This window comes from Myotis nattereri, assembly GCF_964212035.1.
Source record: "Myotis nattereri genome assembly, chromosome: 6".
In the NCBI taxonomy this organism is placed as follows: domain Eukaryota; kingdom Metazoa; phylum Chordata; class Mammalia; order Chiroptera; family Vespertilionidae; genus Myotis; species Myotis nattereri.
In genome coordinates, this window is record NC_138081.1 from 39,555,584 (window position 1) to 39,576,400 (window position 20,817).

General features: G+C 38.6%; 1 protein-coding gene across 1 annotated transcript in view; it reads left to right on the forward strand.

Moving 5' to 3' along the window:
* Positions 1-20,817, forward strand: part of MEI4 (meiotic double-stranded break formation protein 4) — a gene marked incomplete at both ends in the record, with an annotated part of 150,514 nt that overhangs the window by 81,656 nt on the left and 48,041 nt on the right. Inside the window, one exon of the mRNA XM_081094743.1 lies at positions 15,760-15,891. Coding sequence (XP_080950869.1) covers positions 15,760-15,891 — 132 coding nt within the window. The remainder of the gene's footprint in view (positions 1-15,759; positions 15,892-20,817) is intronic.

Below are 20,817 nucleotides of genomic sequence, written 5' to 3' on the forward strand. Positions count from 1 at the left end.
TTTTACCATGACATCATTTGGGATCCAAATCAGTATGAAGGCTGTGAACATTAGGACATTAAAACTCTGTGTAGTCATTCTGTAACTTAAGAAAGTTTGAAAACAGTGCAGTGAATACCTTGTACCTAGAATGGACATCTGTCATCAATTGCCTGGGTTAGTTCTGGTTTTCTCTTTTCCTGGAGTAAATGTTAATAGCATGTTGTTTCACTCTCAAAAGCATCCATTTGAATAACTATGAATGACTGGATATGAAAAGTGAATATTCACTATTATGAAAAGTATTCAGCCTACTCCTAGATCATGAATAATGTTTTGAATTTTTATCAAGAAACATAATGGAAAGTCCCTGAAGCAGAAGAAGAATGTGGTTTGATTTATGTTTTTAAAAGATCAGTAGCCGGCATGTGAAGAATTGATTGAAAGGCAGCTAAGGTGTCCCTGCCTCCTGACGATGGCACCAAATGGGGATACCATTCAGATGAACTGTTGGTTTTACAAATGTGAAACTCAGAAGAGCAGTGTGGATTAGAGATCAGTGTGGGAACCTTTAACATCAAGAAATATAGAAATTGTTGAAATAAACTAGAGTGGTGGAAAAAAAAAAGGAGAAGCAGGGCTGGTTCTGGGTCAGTCTAGCATCTTAATGTGTGTAGGAGGAGAGAAGAGGTCCCGCCAAGGATTATACCCTGAGAGGAGGTTGCTTTGGAGGCAGTTTACTCTCTGAGAATTATGAGAATGTCTCAGGTTGAATTCCCTGGGAATCAGATTCTGGGAAGAAGTGTGATGTGCAGGATGTTTATCCAGGAGTCCTTAGGATCCACATCGGTGGAAGAGAAGAATAGGAAGCAGGAAAAGCAGGAGAAATGGAGTCGGGATGTAGGCCCAACATCAAGCTCAGTTGACCCCCAAGAGAGCTCTGGAGCTAGAATGGTCCTTTAGAACTGTCCTGAGTTGGGCCCAAAGGCCAAGTCATTATACTTCCAGTGGAATATGGGCCACCCTACAAAGGGACATGACTTCGAGTGAGGTTGCTCCATGGAGCTGAGGCAATATCTGGCAATTGAATGCTATCTGCTAACAGCACTCCTAGCAGCTGTGACAGTTGCTTCATTGAACGGGGATCTGCATGGCCATCAGTGTCTACCATGAGGACAAATTAGATGAGGACTGATAAGTTACCTTTGTTTATTTACTTAACATCCTATATAATAAAACCTAAAATGCTAAGTGTCTGGTCATCCATTTGGCTGTTCAACCAATCAAAGTGTAATATGCTAATGATATGCTATGGCTGCTCAACTGCTCGCTATGAAGTGCACTGACCACCATGGGGCAAACAGTCAACTGGTTGACCAGTCGCTGACGTACACTGACCACCAGGAGGTAGACGCTCCAACCAGTAGGTTAGCTTGCTGCTGGGGCCCAGCTGATTGGGACTGAGCGACATGGGCCGGACACACCCTCCCACGATCCCTCCCCAGCTGGCCAACCTCCCACATCCCTCCCAGCCCTGATCATGCTCCCTTGGCCTGACCTGTGCCCTCTTGCAATCCGGGACACCTCAGAGGATGTCAGAGAGCCGGGTTCAGCCCAATCCTGCAGGCCAGGCCAAGAGACCCCACTGGTGCACGAATTCATGCACTGGGCCTCTAGTAGTTATTGATGATCTAAGGTATGCCAGGCAGATTAAGTGCTGGTGGATAAATGTGTAAAACAACTTTTACATTTTGTAATAAGTACAGTGAACTAAAAGAACAGAGTTAAGTAATGAACAATACAGGATTAGGATTTACTTAGCTTATTTAAGAAGTCACTTGTGACCTTTACAATAATAGTTAAGTGCAGTGGTTTGGGTAGAAACAGACTTAAGTAGTTTAAGCAATAAATGTGATATTTTTATTTTGAAAGAGATGAATTTTGATTTCTATCTGAAAAGGTAACAAGCCAACTTCCTTTATTAAAAACATACAGATTAATAATGACTCCTGGATAAGGTTGTCTTATATTTAGTTTTTAGAATTATTTAATTTCTATTCACTTAATTGATTCTCAACCCTGTTGACAGGAAAAGTATCATTCTCCCCATTTTATAAGTAAGGATACTGGAGTTCATAGAGGCTGAGAAGCCCATCTTTTCATATCTTCTCCACTAGTTTTTCCATCAAATCAAACTGACCTGCCAACTGGTTGGTATTAGGGAGAGCTTAAATATCTTTTATCAAATTCAAATAATCATGTTGCATGAGAGTTTCCAAGTGAAATATATTATTTGGGACATGCTTATACCAAGAAGTTACTCGTTGTTTATCTGAAATTCGAATTAACTCTATTTCCTGTATTTTAATTTGCTGAGTCAGGCAGCTCTAGTTGTATGACACAATGAGATTTTCAGCTTCTTTTACAGTCTGTGCTGCAAAGAAAAAAAAGAAAAAAGAAAGAATCCCTTGATAGCATGTGCAATTGGCAACACTAGAAAATGTAAGACCTACGTTGATGGGCATGCCTAAGTGAATGCAAGTTAATGTGAGCTAAATCAATGCATGCTGAGCAAGTCTGGCTTGTATATGTTGCCCACTATCAGATGTGGGATCTCATTAATGTCTATCGAATCTTCCCAGGTGAGAAGAGACATGACAAGACTGTTTTAATGAGTATAGAGGTGTACTTGGCAGATGGTCTAGCAATTTCTATTGCCAAGCAGCAAAAATCTGTAGTTAACACTTGAATGGATCTCTCAGTCTTCCTCCAGACCACCTGTTGGGGACTCTGGCAGGCTTGCGCTGGTCTCAGAATGGTAAATGTTCTGGAAAAAGGGAATAGGAGCAATTTGTCCCAGTTCACCATGATTAGAAACTGATCTGTAGGCCAGCTGCTGCCAGTGAAAGCATCTTTAAGAGTGTGATCATAGAGATAAAACTGTACATGAGCTTCACAGGAGGCAAAGAAGTCATCTGCCTGGTGCCAGAAGATAAAAGGAAAAGGCAAGTTAGGCAATACATTTCACAAGTATTTGTTTTAATATCAGTGTTAATCTCAAGCTTATACTGAGCCCCTAAGCTAGCGATTTTCAACCTTTTTTATCTCATGGTACACATAAACTAATTACTAAAATTTAGTGACACACCAAAAATATACTGACCAAAAACCAAATGGCTACTGTCATGTTGGCTGCTGCCATTTTTAAAAAGATATTTTTATTAATGTTTAGAGAGAGAGAAAGGGGGAGGGAGAGATAGAAACATCACATGAGAGCAAAACATGGATTGGCTGCCTCCTACATGTCCCTAACCAGGGATCAAGTTGTAACTCTGGCATGCATCTGGAATTGAACTGGCAACCTTTTTGTGCACTGGACAATGCCCAGCCAACAAAGCCACACATAGTTGTCATTTTTTTATTTGACAATTTAAGGGAAAAGAGGTCATTGCCCCTGACTAAATAGTCAGGTATTGCATGCTTTAAAAATTCTTGCAGCACACCAGTTGAAAATCGCTGCCCTGAGCTATTAATTTTATAACTAGGGGCCCAGTACACGAATTCGTGCACCTTGAAAGGAACTGTGGGCCACAAGGCTGAGGTGGGCACAGGGGCGAGTCTCAGCCCATCCTCCACACCCTTGCCCAACCCCTCCCGCTGCAACCCTGCTCCCGCTGCTGCTGCTCCCATGCACTGACGGCGCCGGCCCGCTCGCACCTCCTGACAATATGGAGCGAATGGGGCTAGCACCAGCAGTAGGTGTGAGTGAGGCCGGCACTGTCAGTAGGTGCAAGTGGCGGCTGCTGTCCCGATTGCCCCTCAGGAGCAGGGGGAGGTGGAGAAGCCCTTGGGTGATTGGGGCTGGCAGCAGGTGTGAGCAGTGGCACTGGCGCCAGCTGCGGATGTGAGTGGGACTGGCACCAGCAGCAGGTACGAGTGCCGGCTGGGACCGTGGCACATGGAGCAAAGAATTTTCAGTAACCACTAAAGGCTCACCCCAATGACAGTGAACAGCACCTGCCTTGGTCTGGCACCCCCACTCGCTCCACCATCTTCCCGCTGCTGACACCTGTCATGTTCCATGTGTGCCCCCTGGTGGTCAACGCATGTCATAGCAACCAGTTGTTTGGTTGTTCTGCTGTTTGGTCTATTTGCATATTAGGGATATGTATATATCCCTAATATAGATATAGATATAGATATAGATTAGATATAGAAATAGATATATAGATATGTAGATATATATATATATATGTATATATATGTGTATATATATATATATATATATATATATATATAGATACACACATACACACACACACACACACACACACACACACACACACCAGTAGCCCTGCGCACAAATCCGTGCGCCAGTAGCTCGGTGCCACCCTCCAGTAGCTCCCTCCGTCCCCCCTCCCTCCCGCCCCTCTCATAGCTTGCTGCCCTGCCTCCTCCTGTTGCTCGCTGCCACCCTCCTGTAGCTCTCCACCCACTGCCCCGCCTTCCTTAGCTCCCTCCACCACCTCCCCATAGCTTGCTGCCCTGCCTCCTCCTGTTGCTCCCTGCCACCCTCCTGTAGCTCTCCACCCACTGCCCCGCCTTCCTTAGCTCCCTCCGCCACCCCCCCATAGCTTGCTGCCCTGCGCCCTCCTGTAGCTCTCTGCTGCCCGCTTGTAGCTTGCTGCCCCACCCTCCTGCTGATCTGTGATCAGGTTGTTATGTGGTCGGTCGTTATGTTTCACGGCGTAATGACCATTTGCATGTTAGATCTTTATTATATAGGATAGATGTAAAAATTAATTAAAACAGACTTTGGGGGCCTTTTCAGTATTTGGCCCTATTAATAGAATCTTATTGCTATTAAATGGAAGATATATGCCATAGACACTCTGAATTTGTAATAATCAAAGGTTAATACATAAATAGGTCACAAAATATAGACGTGTCCACAAATGTAATACATTTTTTTCTGGTACACAAGCAGCAGTATCTATCCTTATTTGTATTTGGATATTATAAATGGTTTCTTTTTATATTGTAAGAATCCATTGTCTGTCTCCAAATTAATGCATATAAATATATCTTCTTGATTAGAACTCTTGCTGTGAGCAGGAAGAGAAAGAAAAAAATCAATCTACTTAAAATCACAACTGCTTATATTGAAATTGATTGCATGATTGGATATTCACGGGTATTTAATTAAAGCTCAGTTGTACTCTAATTTTCTTTTAGCAACTTATTAAAGTTGTGTAAATAGATATCAGAGTCATCATTCCTTTGTTTATAGATGCATCTCTAGTATTGAAAAACAAATTTATTTTAAGCATACACGTCTGTTTGTCTGACATATACTTAAGAAAACAGTTTTTTGTATCAGATTAAATTTATTGGGATGACAGCGGTTAATAAGATTACATAGGTTTCAAGTGTACAGTTCTTTGATATATCATCTATATCAGTGATGGCGAACCTATGACACGCGTGTCAGAGGTGACACGCGAACTCATGTTTTTGGTTGATTTTTCTTAAATGGCATTTAAATATATAAAATAAATATCAAAAATATAAGTCTTTGTTTTACTATGGTTGCAAATATCAAAAAATTTCTATATGTGACACGGCACCAGAGTTAAGTTAGGGTTTTTCAAAATGCTGACATGCCGAGCTCAAAAGGTTCGCCATCACTGCTCTATACCTTGCATTGTGTGCCCAACATCCAAAGTCAAACCTTCTTCTGTCATCATATATTTGATCCCCTTTACCCTTTACTACCCCCCACCCACCTTCCCCCTCTGGTAACCCCCTTACTGTTATCTGTGTCTATGAGTTTTTGTTTGCTTATTTTTCTTATTTGTTCATTGGTTGCTTTCAGTTTCATATCTCACATAACACTGTGCTTTCAGAGGTTATTTCTATAATTTGTAGTGTTTTAAAATTAGTGTTTATATGCAAGCAAAGATATGCATTTATTAGCTTTTTTGTTTTGCTAATTTGAGACACTCACTATAATTATTTGATGTATGTACTTAGTTTCTAAGATCTTTTTCTAGGCAATTAATAAACTCACAGTGTATAATCTAGTTTAGGATCCTGAGAGATGTGTGTGGAAATATATCTTATTTCTGTTCAAAAGAAGGTACTTAAATAATGATAATCTTTTTCTGTGGATTTATAGCTAAAACATATTCATTATAGCTTTTCTTTATTTTATTGTTCCTTGATTATATGCTTCCTGAAAAGCTCAATACTGGAATATGTAACTGCTGTTGTGAACCCATATGGATAAATATTCTTTGGGGAATCCACAAAGAATCATTTCCTATATTCCTTAATTATCAAAAGCTTAAATATGCAAATGCTAAATATTTATTTTGATTACACAAATCATATGGTTCAGTGAATATTAATGTATTAATTTAGATGAGAAAAAGATTAAACAGGTAGAACTTTAAAAAAAAAGTTTTTATTGATTTTTAGAGAGAAAGAAAGGGAGAGGGAGTGTGAGAGAGAAACATCAATCGGCTACCTCCTGCAGGTCCTCACCAAGATCAGGCCCAAAACCCTGACGTGTGCTGGACCAGGAATCTAACTGGCAACCTCTCAGTGCATGGGTCGACACCCAATCACTGAGCCACACCAGCTGGGCAAGCAAGTAGAACTTTTGAAGGTGAAAATAAAAGGATATACTAAACTATATACATAGATTCTGTAGGGCATTGTGTCCATCTCACTGTTCTTGGTTTCATTTGGAGTCAGAAGAGGAAATGAGCTACTCTCCAGGCCAGTTATCTAGCGGTGATACAGAGTTTGACTCCCTGGAGTGGAGGTTGGGCTGGGGAACAAGGTAAACATCTAATACTTTGCCTAGAGTACAGCAAAAGGTAGCCTTCGTATTTCCTAGTCCACGGATACTTTCATGCAGGGATGCTGAGGCATTAGGAGAGCAGGAGAAGCCACATGGGCTTTGATTCTCAATCCTCCAAAAGACCACCAGGAAAAAACTATTGATTAAGCAAAGCAAAGTTTATAGAACAGCCCTTTGGCACAGTTGTAGTGGTATTTACAAATGGAAAAATTCAGGAAGGCTATTTATAGAATTTGAAGGCCTGAGCTCAATGATTTTCAGGTGGGTCTTGCCAAATGTTAAACTGATTGGGACTGGCAAGAATTTGTAATGTAATAACTTTCGATTGATGGGCATAGCTAGGTAAGGATCCTTAAACAAGTGTTAACAAACAAATTATTTTTATTGACCACAATTTTTTATTCTAGGAGCTAGTATTTCCTGTTGGAAGCAGCTATGTTTTTAAATGCCTGGTCTCAATGAGAGAGGCAACAAACAAAAAAATAGCTATACTCTTCTCCTTGTCTTTCCTGTCTCTTGGCTCTCCTCAAAAGCTGCCCCATAGCTTCTTCTGAACATTCTGAGGAGGCCACCTATTCTGACACTATGCTGGGCTCTTGAATCCTGATTCTTTCCAGCGTCATGTTATCAGAATATGCAGAAGCCTTGATGATCAGCGTAGCCATCCTTGTTCCTTGAGTTTCCCCTCCTTTAGACCAGATCTGATAGTGGTTGATTTTGAGTATTGCATGATTTTAAGTATTGCAGGTCATTTGATCATATTTTCTGATCAAAACTACATAAGAAATGATTTCCTTTCTGCCAGCTTTTTGTAGCTACATTGGGTATTTAACATTTCCTCTCATACTTTCAGTTTTATGGTTAAACAGTCTTACTGTGTGTGTTATTTGCTTTACTTATTCATTCAACTATTGATGGACACTTAGGTTGTTTTCATATCTTGGCTATTGTGAATAATGTTGCTATGAACATACATACATGTTTTCAAATGGTGTTTTTGCTTTCCTTGGATAAATACCCAGAAGTGGAACTGGTGGATCTTATGGTAGCTCTTTTTTTTTTTTTTTTGAGGAACCTCCATACTGTTTTCCATAGTGGCTGTACCAACTTACATTCCCAGCAACAGTGCTAAAGGGTTCCCTTTCTTCACATTCTTGCCAACACTTGGTTTTTCCTGTCTTTTTGATGACTGTCATTCTAACAGGTGTGTGAGGTGATATATTATTGTGGCTTTGATTCCATTTCCCCGATGATTAGTGATGCTAAGTATCTTTTCATGTTCCTGTTGGCCTTCTGTATATCTTCTTTGGAAAAATGTCTATTCATATTTTCTGCCTATTTTTAATTGAATTGTTTGTTTTTTGTTGTTACTGTTTTTGAGTTGTGAGTTCTTCATAATTTTGGATAATCGTCCCCTATCAGATAAATATATGACTTGCAAATATTTTCCTCCATTGAGTAGGATGCCTTTTCATTTTGTTGATGGCTTTTTTGCTGTGCGGAAGCATTTTATTTGTTATAGTGCCACTTGATTTTTGCTTTCATTGCCTTTTCTTTAGAAGTTACATCCAAAGCAATCATTGCCAAAACTGATGTCAAGGAATGTACCACCCATGTGTTCTATTAGGATCATTATGGTTTCAGGTCTTACTTTCAAGTTGTTATTCCATGGTCAGTTAATTTTTGTGCACGGTGGAATATAGTGGCCCAGTGTCACTCTTTTCCATGTGGCTGTCCACTTTTCTCAGCACTATTTATTGAATAGAATATCTTTTCCTTATTGTATATTCTTGGCTCTGTTGAATAAATTAATTGACCATATATGTGTGGGTTTATTTCTGGGCTCTCTATTCTGTTCCACTGATTTATGTGTCTGTTTTGATTACTATAACTTTGGATTACATTTTGAAATCAGGGAGTGTGATGTCTCCAGCTCTGTTCTGTTTTCTCAATATTATTTTGGCTTTTTGCGGTCTCTTGTGGTTCCATACAAATTTTAGAATTGTTTCTATTTCTCTATAAAATGCTTTGGAATTTTGATAAGGTGGGGATTGTATTGAACCTATTAACTGGTTTAGGTAGTATGGACATTTTAACAATATTAATTCTTCCAATCAGTGAGCATAGACTACTCATTTATTTGTGTCTTTTTCAATTCCTTTTATTAATGTCTTATAATTTACAGTATACAGATCTTTCACCTCCTTGGTTTCACCTTCCTTGGGCATTTTTTCTGATGCAATTATAAATAGGATTTTCTTAATTTCTATATATGGATTTAGTATTCTGCAACTTAATTGAATTCATTATTTGTAACATTGTTTTTGGTGTAGTCTTTAGGGTTTTCTATATATAACATCATATCATATGCAAATAGTGACCATATTGGTTGCCTTTTATTTATTTTTCTCGTCTAAGTGCTCTGGTGAGTACTTCTAATACTTTGTTGAACAAAAGTGGTGATAGTGGACTTCCTGTCTTGTTTCTGATCTTAGAAGAAAAGCTTTTCAGCTTTTCACCGTTATATATGATGTAAGCTGTGGGTTTATAATATATGGCCATTACTGTGTTGAGGTATGCTCCCTTATACCCACTTTCTTGATAGTTTTTCTCATAAATGGATGTTGAATTTTTCTGCATATATTCAGATGGTCATATAATCTTTATCTTTCATTTTGTTAATGTGATGTATCAAGTTAATTGATTTGCAGATGTTGAATCAATCTTGCATCCCTGCAATAAATCCTACTTGATCATGATGTATGATCCTTTTAATAAATTGTTGAATTTGTTTTCTTAAAATTTTGTTGAGGATTTTTACATCTATATTCATCATGGATATTGGCCTGTAATTGTCTTTTCTTGTCTGATATAATTATTTCAAAAAAAGGGACTTATTAGCATGAAAGACAGAGAAAAGGGAGAGGAGTTTATCTGTGGAGAGGGAGAGGAGTGCTGACCAAGTTTCATTTCTTGACCTGGGGGTGGTACTTATTACATAAATGTTTATTTTCTAACTATTTGTTAAAATGTTAATGCTTGTGTGTGTTTTATAACAATGCACTTTCTGTATACAAGTTATAGTTTGCAATGAAAAGACCTTACATTTAATTATGCAGTCACTATACTCTTGCAAATGCAAGAGGACATGATAGGAGTGTGTGGGCCAGTCTAAAGAGGACAATCCAGTAAGAATCTTGGTAGAAGATGCAGGCCTTCAACATATTCAACAACGGGTTTTCTTGTGAGGTGATACTGAATGCTGCTTTCATGAGAATAAAAATAGGAATCCTGACTGGAAGTAGAATCCAGTAGAAACCCATATGGACAAACATGTACAGTTTTGACGTTTAGGGCCACATTCTTTGTGTACTTCTAAGAAATTTCCCCTTGGTTTGAATCTAGAATTTTGGCAGGCATGATGTGGTTTTATTTAGACAGTCACTCCATTGCCTTTCCCCCACAGGACAGAGAAAGGTAGCAAGTGAGAATCTGTTTACAGTTGGATCACAATCTAGCTATTTTCAAGAGTCTACCTACCTTTGTTAATCAGTTCTCCCTGTATATGGTCCCTTGTCCTTCTACAGATGAGAAAACAAGAAAAAAACTGATAGTTATTATAGGAAGTGATGTTGGCTTCCCTAAAGTATCAGTAACTTCTTTTTCATGTCAAGGCTGCAGCACGGTCTGAGTCTGGTCAGGGGCTTCCACACTGTGCAAAGGTGGCCAGCAGAGATGCACAAACTCCTGAGCTTGACTTGATTTTGTCATCTGAGTTTTCATTTTTCTTTGGTCTGCGGGCTGATTTCTGTTGAGCTGTGTCAGGTTTATTGTCCATCAGAAGCCAAAACTAATTTCCGAATGTGCCCTCACTATATATAGTACTGGCTCCAAGCCCTGTAAGGCGTCCCCATAATACCTTTTACATCACTTCTGCTGAACACTAGAAGTGTGGCGCTAATACTTTATGACCAAGATATTTTTATTAATGAAAAGGGTTACACGTCTCTCTTTTTCTGATTTGTTTTGCCCTTGATATCTACTTATTCCTGAATAACAACTAATCCTTTTCATTCTTAAAATTTCTGTAAGCAGTCCTTCTGTCTTCATCTAGATAGCTACAATTTTATTTTTCATTCTCACCCTTCCATTGTCATTCTCCTTTCTATAGGCACATTACTGTAAATACAATTAACTTGCTCAATAAGTTGAATTAAGCTAAAATACTCTCTTGTCTAGATGTTTTAATACATTGTCAAGTTTATTTTTGCTTTTTATTCATTCTCTTAAAAGTATATATTTTAAATTATTATTAATAGTAAATATTTAAACTATTATTGGCAATTTCTGAGCTTCAAATTTATCATACCCATGCCCAATCCAATCCAATACTGTTGTTCAAAATCTCAGATCCAGTAGGAGCCAAAGATGGACTGGCAATATAAGTACTCCAACTTGACCTCAAGTAAGCACATAAACAGTGTACTCCCTAAGTGATGCTTTGACCGGTAAACTTATTGTAATTGTGAGTACCTCTATTTGGAATGCTCTCTTGTTAAATGTTCAGTTCCAATTTGTCCTAATGAAACTCTTGCCATCATCTGCCATCACCGTCATATTTATTTTTTAAAGACTATATTTGCTTACCCCTTCAGGCTGTAGTTTATATCATAGTTCTTTTTCACACAAAATCAAGGACTTGGCTTATTACCTGGGTAGAAACTACAGAGGGTAAAAAATACTTTGTTATTCAAGCTAAAATCCCAGCCACCATTATACTTCTGTGCATTTTTAAAATTGGACTTAGTTTTGTTTTTTCTTTTATTTTATATATGGTTGCTGTCATCTCCCTTAGTAGTCTGGAAAATTTACATTGTCACATAGCCTGTTTCAATATTTCCATTATGTTTTGGTATGTGTATGTTTACTGCCATAAGTTTTCATTGAAAACTGTTTAAAATCAGTGTCCTTAGAAAAGTGTATTTCATATCTAATTTTCCTTTAGAGCATATCTCAAAAGCATCAGAGATCTTGCAAAATAGGTGCTTTATTTTGTATATCTTCTAGGAAGCAGGTGCTGTCACAATCACTAGTTTGCAGATGTGGAAACTGAGACATAACAGTTTAACTCAGTTGTTAGTACAAGTGAACACGTAGTGGAGCTGGGTTTGACTCAGACAGTGTTGGGCTTACGAGTCTGCAAACCTCTTCCTCACTAAAGTCCCTCTTACTTTACTGTGAACTTTCTTCACTTTAAGCAGGGGTGGGGAACCTTTTTTCTGCCAAGGGCCATTTGGATATTTATAACATTATTTGAGGGACATACAAAATTGTCAACTTGAAAATTAGCCTGCTATATTTGATCAAACATTTCCTTAACTCACCCCTAATGCCTTGGCAGGGCCATACCAAATGATTTTGGGGCCTTTTGGGTCCAGGTGCGGGAGGTTTCCCATCCCTGCCACAAAGAATTAAATACTGAGAAAGGAGATAAGTAAACATTTAAAGCAGTAGTGAAATACCCAAAAGAAGGTTTTTAGAGCTTAGATAAGCATACTCTTCCTTTTCAGGTACAAAGAAAATAATCTGAAAATAATAAGTAGTACTGGAATATTATAAAGGGTGTCTGAACCAATTATATATTTAAGAAATAACAAGATAAATAACTAGGCCTCTATGGTGATATATTGATGTGATTTTATGATTAAGTTGATTTAGAAACTATTAATAGCTAGTTATGTATGCCCAGAATAATAATAAAATTGCTTTTGAACTCTATAATCCATTAATTTTATTATATTGACTGACTTTTAAAATTAAAATATATCTTTAAAATGTCAATTGGAGCCCTGGCTAAGTGGCTCAGTTAGTTGCAGCGTTGTCCCAAAACTCAAAAGGTGGCAATTCAATTCCTGGTCAGGGTACTTACCTAAGTTGCAGTTTTGATCCCCCATGCAGCGCACGTGGGAGGCAATTCATCAGTGTTTCTGTCTCACATCCATGTTTCTCTTTCTCTCTTCCTCTGTCTCTAAAGTCAATAAAAACATATCCTAGGATGAGGGTTTAAAAAATGTTGTTTTGAGAAATATCTACATTAAGTGTTCACCCTAAAGAATATGAGTGACATTTTCATATGGCATTAAATAAATAAATCATTTAAACATCCTATCTAATAAAAGACAAACAGGGTAATTGACTGTACCTTGCTAGCTTCCCATTGGCTAATCTGGGCGATATGCAAATTAACTACCAAGAAAGATGGCGGTTAACTGCCAACAAAAATGGCGGTTAATTTGCATACATAGGCGAATGATGGGAGGCAAAAGGGGAAGGACGGAAGAATGGTGATCAGAAACCCAGGCGGCAGGTAAGAGCCGGGGGACAGGGCAAAGGCGGCCCATAGAGCCCTATGGGCCGCCTTTGCCCTGCCCCTCAGCCCTGGATTGGAGAACCGGGCCGCCTCTGCCTGCCCCGCCAGCCGGTGATCGCGATTGGAAAGCCAGGCCGCAGGAGCCACTTTGCCCAAGGCCCGTGATCCTGATCGCCATCGGAAAGCTGGGCCGCAGGCAAGGCGGCACCCCTGGGACACAGGAGCCGCTTTGCCTGCAGCCCGTGATCCTGATCGCGAAAGTCGAGGCATGCCTAAGGATTTTTTGTACATGTCCCACAGTCTAGAAGCAGAGTCAGAATCAAGAAGTGGAATCTTACCTCAGCGCTGGGGTGTTTAAAAGTATCTAAAAATAGCAGTTCCATTGTGGGGTCCACCACCGTGTTTGCCCCATGGGAGGCATGCTGAGGACTTCCAGGGCAGCCCTATAACCTCCAGGCGGCGACAGCAGCTCTGCAGAGGGAAAAACTGCAGCACTTCCTGTGTCCAAAGTGCTAGCACCGCAAACCTTGGCCTGTCTCCAGCACAGCAGAGAAAGGCTGAGAGAGGAGAGGTGGGTACGGTGGCTCCAGTGGTCCAAATCCTGTCATTGTGTGCATTACCTAGCCTTCGCGCCCTCCAGAGCAGCCTCAGTGCAGGTGCAGAGGCTTTGGAAAGGGTGGTGGTGAGGAGAATGCTTCTGACTCTGGATACCCAGTGAAACTGCTGTCAGGAGCCTTTCTAGGGCTGGCAGGAAAACGTGGCAATGAGTGAAGAGTAATGTCTCAAAATGAAAAGTTTTTTTTTTTTTTTCTCATCAGCAAAATGTGAATATTATCTAACCCACAGACTTTGCAAGAATTGAAATAAAATTCCAGAAATCATATAATGGCCGGGCTGAATTAGATAGGTTGGTTGAGCGTGGTCCTGTGCATGGAAAGGCTGCAGGTTCGATTCTAGGTCAGGGCACCTACGTGGGTTTCAAGTTGGATCCCTGATTGGGGCTCCTAAGGAAGGCAACTGCAGGGATGTTTCTTACATTGATGTTTCTCTCTCTCTCTCTATCCCTCTCCCTTCCACTCTCTCTAAAAATCAATTGAAAAATGAACTAATGCCATATCTACAAATGTGGATAATCTAAAAAAAAAAAAAAAAAGTCGGGGAGCCCTAACTGGTTTGGCTCAGTGGATAGATTATTAGCCTGCAGACTGAAGGGTTCCAGGATTGATTCCGGTCAAGGGCATGTACCTTGGTTGCAGGCACATCCCCAGTTGGGGGTGTGCAGGAGGCAGCTGATCGATGTTTCTCTCTCATTGATGTTCCTCTCTATCCCTCTCCCTTCCTTTCCATTAAAAAAATCGATATATTTAGGAAAAAAAAAAACACGGGTAAAAGAGGTTGAATATGTACTGTATAATTTAAAGTATGTAAAAAAAATATAACTTTTTAGGGGCATATATGTTACCTATACTGAAAAAAGGGTAATATGCTAATTAGACCAGACATCTTTTGGACATCCATCCAGACATCCTTCTGGACAAAGCCACTGTGTTGGGGGCCAAGGCAGAAGCTGTTACAGGCGATCAGGCAGGCAGGCAGAGAGGTTAGGGGTGATCAGGCAGGTAAGCAGGTGATCTGTTAGGAGCCAGCAGTCCCGGATTGCGAGAGGGGTCCTGGATTGGAGATGGTGCAGGCCGGGCTGAGGGACCCCTCCCATGCATGAATTTCGTGCACCGGGCCTCTAGTTTTATATATAAAAGCCATGTCTCCTTAGTATGCTTTTAAGCTTATATAGAACAATCATAAGGTAGATGCTATTTCTGGGTTTTGAGATTCTCCTTGAAGCATTCTTCCTCCCAGATATTTTAAAGGATATATTTAATGCATTTCCAGCTGTGAGTTATATACCCCTTATTTAATGTGGTTAATCACCTGGCCTTTCTTCTAATAACTATATGTGAAATAGTTTATTGTCTTCAACTGTCCTTTTAATTTTATTAGTGCTAAGTACTTTTGTGGCCTTTGGATGAAAATTTAGAGCCCCTCATTTTATTCTCCTTACTCTAAAGTGCTTAGCCTTTGACTTGTGAAGACTAGAGAAGTACCTCCACATAGAAGTGGGCCTCATACTACACCAGTAGCTCTCCCCAACGACATCTCCAAACTTCTCTCTTTCAAGCCTTTTCTATATCCGTCTATAATATTAATCTATCCATCTAGTGGCTATGGGCTTAAGAGTCTGTTTGTCATCTCTTTATTCATCTTGTATGTAGTCTGTCATCTAAATGGGTACATCAGCTTTTGATACTTCAGCTAAAATATCCATTTTGCACCTTGTCATACAATTAAAAATATGAACTGCTATATAAAATTTCATTATTATTTATCTATTTCATAATTGTACTTGAGACTCACCTAGAATTTATTGACACCTTTTGTGCTCCCCACAGCGTGGAGCTCACTGGTGAAGTGTTAGAAAATGTCCACTAAATCTATTTTGACCTGAGTTGATAAAAAGTAGAACCCTACTCATTTTTATCTTCAGTTTCAGGTACAGCATTGTGTATCTCAGAGTCTGGTAACCCTGGGAAGTTGCAGCTTGTTGAGAAAACCTATAATATCTCTGCTTCTATCAGAAGTAAATAGCTTCATTGATGATCTGGATACCATCAATCAGGTATTTATAACTGAAACTGTACCTCTCCTTTATTGTTGATAGGGCTGTAGCTTTTCTTTCCCATCCCCTCTCTTCTTGCCAGGCTGATATTTTACTTATTACCTTATTTCTTACGTATATGAATACTATTACTGCCTACTGAAATTATAGAAATCTTTTTTCAGAAAATAGTTTTCAAAATAACATCCTGTTACTTGTACTTGTATACATGTACCAAAGGTGCCACTGGTGACAGCAAAGGAATGCTTAGGTGAAGGGCCTTAAATCTCCAAGCAGGCAGCATGTTCCTAAAGCAAAGCAGTGAGAGAAAGTGGATGGGAAAAGGTGCTGAGTGGAGCATAGCCTCTGACCAGTGGTGGTTCTTCCTAATTGCTGTGAGAATCGTCTGGCTAAATTTAAACATCTAGTTCCCAAGCCACATACCATTCATATTAAATGGAGGTCTCTGTGGTTAAACCTTTCCAGGTGATTCCAAAGTGTGTCCGAGGTTGAAAACCAGTGCTCTAAGCCCTTCTATATGTATATCTTATATCACTGCTGACAGATATGTCTAAGGAACAGCAGTCATTCCCATATTGTAATGTTGACTGGTATATTATACATTCATTTTGTTAGCATATTTAAGATTATTGCTGTTTCTATGGTAGAATTAAGTACAATTAAAAGAAAAAAGAGGCTGGTAGAAATGTTTTGGTAAAGAGGAAAAAATTAAGAATACAAAAATGTATGTATATAATTTCAAGTATCTTTAACCAAGTTCTTACTTCTGAGTTCTCTACACTGCATTTAATAGCATATGCCAAAAATACTGATAATCTAATTGAATTCAGTGAATGACATGGCAAATCATCTAGTCAGCAGTTTGTTCAAGTGACTACTAAATGGTAAACTCTCTTAAGAACTCTGTTAGGTAATTTTTTAATGTAATTGCTACTGATCTCAAGGACTTAAAAGTCAATTTCAGAAAGAAATAAGGCACATTTTACTAATTAGAAAAAAAGCAAAGTGTCAAAATGCCTAGTGCTGTTTGTAGGAGCTCCAAGATCAAAGAAGTCATCAAGGTAGGTTGCAAGTCCCTGCAAAGACTTCATGAAAAGGGAAGAACTTGAAAAATGGCTTTAAGTTGAAAAAGAGATGATAACAGAATATACAGACATTGCATGTTTTTAAAAAATGTGTGCCCAGGATTCTGAGAAGACAGGTAAGGTCATGGCATTTAAAAACAGGAAGTAATGTGGGAAATTAGCTCATCAAGTAAGATTATTTGTGTGGAGAATAACAAAATATAGAAAAAAAATATTTAGTTATATACTCATTTAATTTTCACAAAACTTCATGAAGTAGTTGTATTTTTTACCTACATTATAATGAAATCAAATTTTAGAGCAGTTAAGTAACTTGACCAAGATTGCAGAAAGAACATATGCTATAGATATCTCATACCCTGGCCCTCTAATTGTTATGGTGCTAACAATAACACAAGAACAATAACTACGTTTCTGCTATTTATACGCTTTACCTGAATTGTCCCTATCAATTCTTCTAATAACCCTTCAAGATGTTAGAATTGTTATTTAAAGATGAGGAAACTCTTAGTTGGCATTCTTTCTTAAAAAAATTTTTTTAATTGATTTCAGAGAAGAAAGGAGAGGGGGAGATAGAAACATCAATGGGCTACCTCATGCACACTCCCTACTGGGGACTGAGCTCGCAACCTGGGCATGTGCCCTGACTGGAATTGAACCCTGACCTTTTGGTTCATAGATCGACACAACCACTGAGCTAAACCAGCCAGGTTAGTTGCTATTCTTAATAGTAGACAATAAAATTCATTCCAGACAATTTATGCCTAAAAGGATGCAGGAATAGCTATTAAATTGTTGGAAGGGCTAAAAAGACCACATGCCTTATTTCATGAATGACTCCCATAACCACCCAGCAGAATTTAGCTACCAAAGGAATTGCTGTCTTTGCCATTATGACCAGGACACTACCTGCTGAATTAAGAAGCTGCTGTTACAGTCAGAGAGTCCAGAAAACAGTCCAGCCACAATGTACAACCACCAAACGTATGCCCTGTACCTGTCTCACTCTGTGATTCAGTTTCAACTACAAAGGTTTTGTGACTGCATTTGTTTCTGAACCAACAGCATATACAGAATCCTAGCAGCAAGGAAGTATAGAAAATGCAGTTTTACAGTTTTTCACTCTAGTCCAAGGTGTCCATCATATATAAGGTTCAGAGATTCAGTAGCAAGCTGGTAAGAGATGGAGTCAGAGTAGGGAGTGAAGACAGGGAGGCCATTTGTTTGGGACTCTCAGTGCAATACATCTTCCTCAAGCGGCAATAGAAATAATCACTGGATATAAGAGGCATTATCCAAAGAACTCAAGGAAAGATTTAAGGTGAAAGAGAATTGTAAAACTAAGAGAAGGAAAATGTTACCATTGAGAAGGATTAGGTAACTGGGAAGGAATGCTTGTTGTAAATGGCGTAAGTTGAGTTTGTATATATTAAGTTGAGGAAACAATGAAGTAATCTAAATTTAGGCAAATATAAATAGTAAATTAAAAACGAGAAAGAAGAGGGGCATACATTGAAATTTGGGAAATATCACTATATGGCAATCATGAAATCATAGTCAGAAAGAGAACAGGGACTCAGAAAAGTAAAGTGGAATAGGAAAGGCAGATTTACAAACAAGGATAGAAGACAAGTTTTACTTTAATATATATGTTAGATTGCCATTATAAAAGTCAGATTAAAATGGTTTAAAATTTTTGTCAGATATAAATAATATGCTTTATATGTAATGTCGTTTTGCAGAAAATCTCTATATATAAAAGCCTAAGCAACCATTTGATCAATTGACTGGTAGCTATGACCCACACTGACCACCATTGGAAACATGGAACAGACTGATGAATCTCAGAGGGAAGGGGGAGAAGAAATTAACCAAAGATCTTACATGCATACTAGAGGGTGAGGTCTGGCCTGCAGGGATCGGGCTGAAACCAGTAGTCTGACATCCCCCAAAGGGTCCTGGATTGTGAGAGGGCACACCCAGACCGAGGGACCCCACAGGTGCATGAATCCATGCACTGGGCCTCTAGTCTGTAAATAAAAATATAAATATTAAAATCATACTTCACATTTGTTTTCTTTATATCTTAGTTTTCTGCTCCCCCAAAACATCTGTATCATATAATACATAGTTTTGTATTCTGCTTTCTCACTAGAAAATGTGATTTTTTAGTGTCTCAGTAGTATTCTACGATATTTATGTTCCTTGATTTAGCCTATTGTTGGACATTTAGGTTATTGTTATGCAATTTGACCTCTGATATAAAACTTAACCATTTTCTAAAACTGACTCATGAAGATATATATTTCAGTTGACTTCACTGAATTAACTGCATTCAATCTTATTAATGATTTGTATCCCAAATTTGAATATTAAGATTTTTGACAAAGTATATAATAATATCTAATTATAATTAAAAAAATAAGCCCTGACTGGTTTGGCTCAGTGGGTAGAGCATCAGTCTGCGGACTGGAGGGTCCCAGGTTCTATTCCGGACAAGGGCATGTACCTTGGTTGCGGGCACATCCCCAGTAGGGGGTGTGCAGGAGGCAGCTGATCGATGTTTCTCTCTCTTCGATGTTTATAACTCTCTATCCCTCTCCCTTCCTCTCTGTAAAAAAAAAAAAATCAATAAAATATATTTTAAAAATAAAATAAAATTGCTCAGAACTTCTGAAAAATAATTTTAAAAAGTCGTGATAATTTACTGTTAATAGAATATCTTTCCCAATGTGAATAGCTAAAAATCTGGACTTAGATATGAATTTAAATTTAAGACAAAAGGTGGTACAAACTGTGATTCTGTAGACAGGGAACGTGACATGAGCCCCATGATTGCCTTGACTTTGGGGTTGAAGGCCCTTCCAGGACTGGCACAGGTGGAGCCCAGCCATATCCCAGCAGCTTCCCTCAACTGAAGAGACAGGTGGGAGTTCAGGAGCACTGATGTAGGTAGAATTTCTAGGTCATGCTCATAAAGAGAAGAAAACTGAAGAGGAATAGCTCAGGAAATGTAAACAGAGGTTTTCTTGATTATTTGTTGAATTCTAAGTTGCATGTATGCAGGACACTTCACAAGGCCAAGTGAAGAAAATCTACACAGGAAAGAACTACAGAGAAGCTGTGAGCTGAACCATGGCCAGAGCTCACACAGTGCTTGGGGCCATCTTAATTCTACCCAGTCATATTGGCAAGACCTTATTTAATACTCTGGACAGTCAATAGAGACCCCAAAAGGTTACACCTTAGCAGCACTGTGATTTATAGTCCTAGGATAAAGGCTCTGCTGGATGGATTCTAGCAAAGCTTATAAAGAAGCCCTGAGAGGATCTTGCTGATTCGCAGCTAAATTAACTGCCTGCTGAAAGGACACAATACAGAACCTCAACAACATGATTTCTTTCATGTCTATCGCCCATTCAGAAAGTACATGTGAAGAAGCAAGAATGTATAAATCATAAGCATGAGAAAAAAAACATCAATTAATGAAAAATAAAACCAAAAATGACAGAAATAATGGAATTAGCATGCAAGTACCAAGATAGCTATTATAAATATGTTAAAAGAAAACATGAATAATAAGGTAAAAATAGGAACTTTCAACATAAAAATATTATATATTAAAGCTGTTAAACACTATTCTAAACATTTCATACTCTTCCAAGGCTTTTACATATTTTTTAAAAATTTAAAATAGCTAACTATTAACCAGTTTTTTGAGAAAGGATGTGTATCCATTTATCTTGTCATCTTTTTCTATAGCTGTGTTTATTTGAATGCTGTTTTCTTGGATGTTGAAAAATTGTTTATATAATGCTGAGGATAAAACTTTCCTAGTATC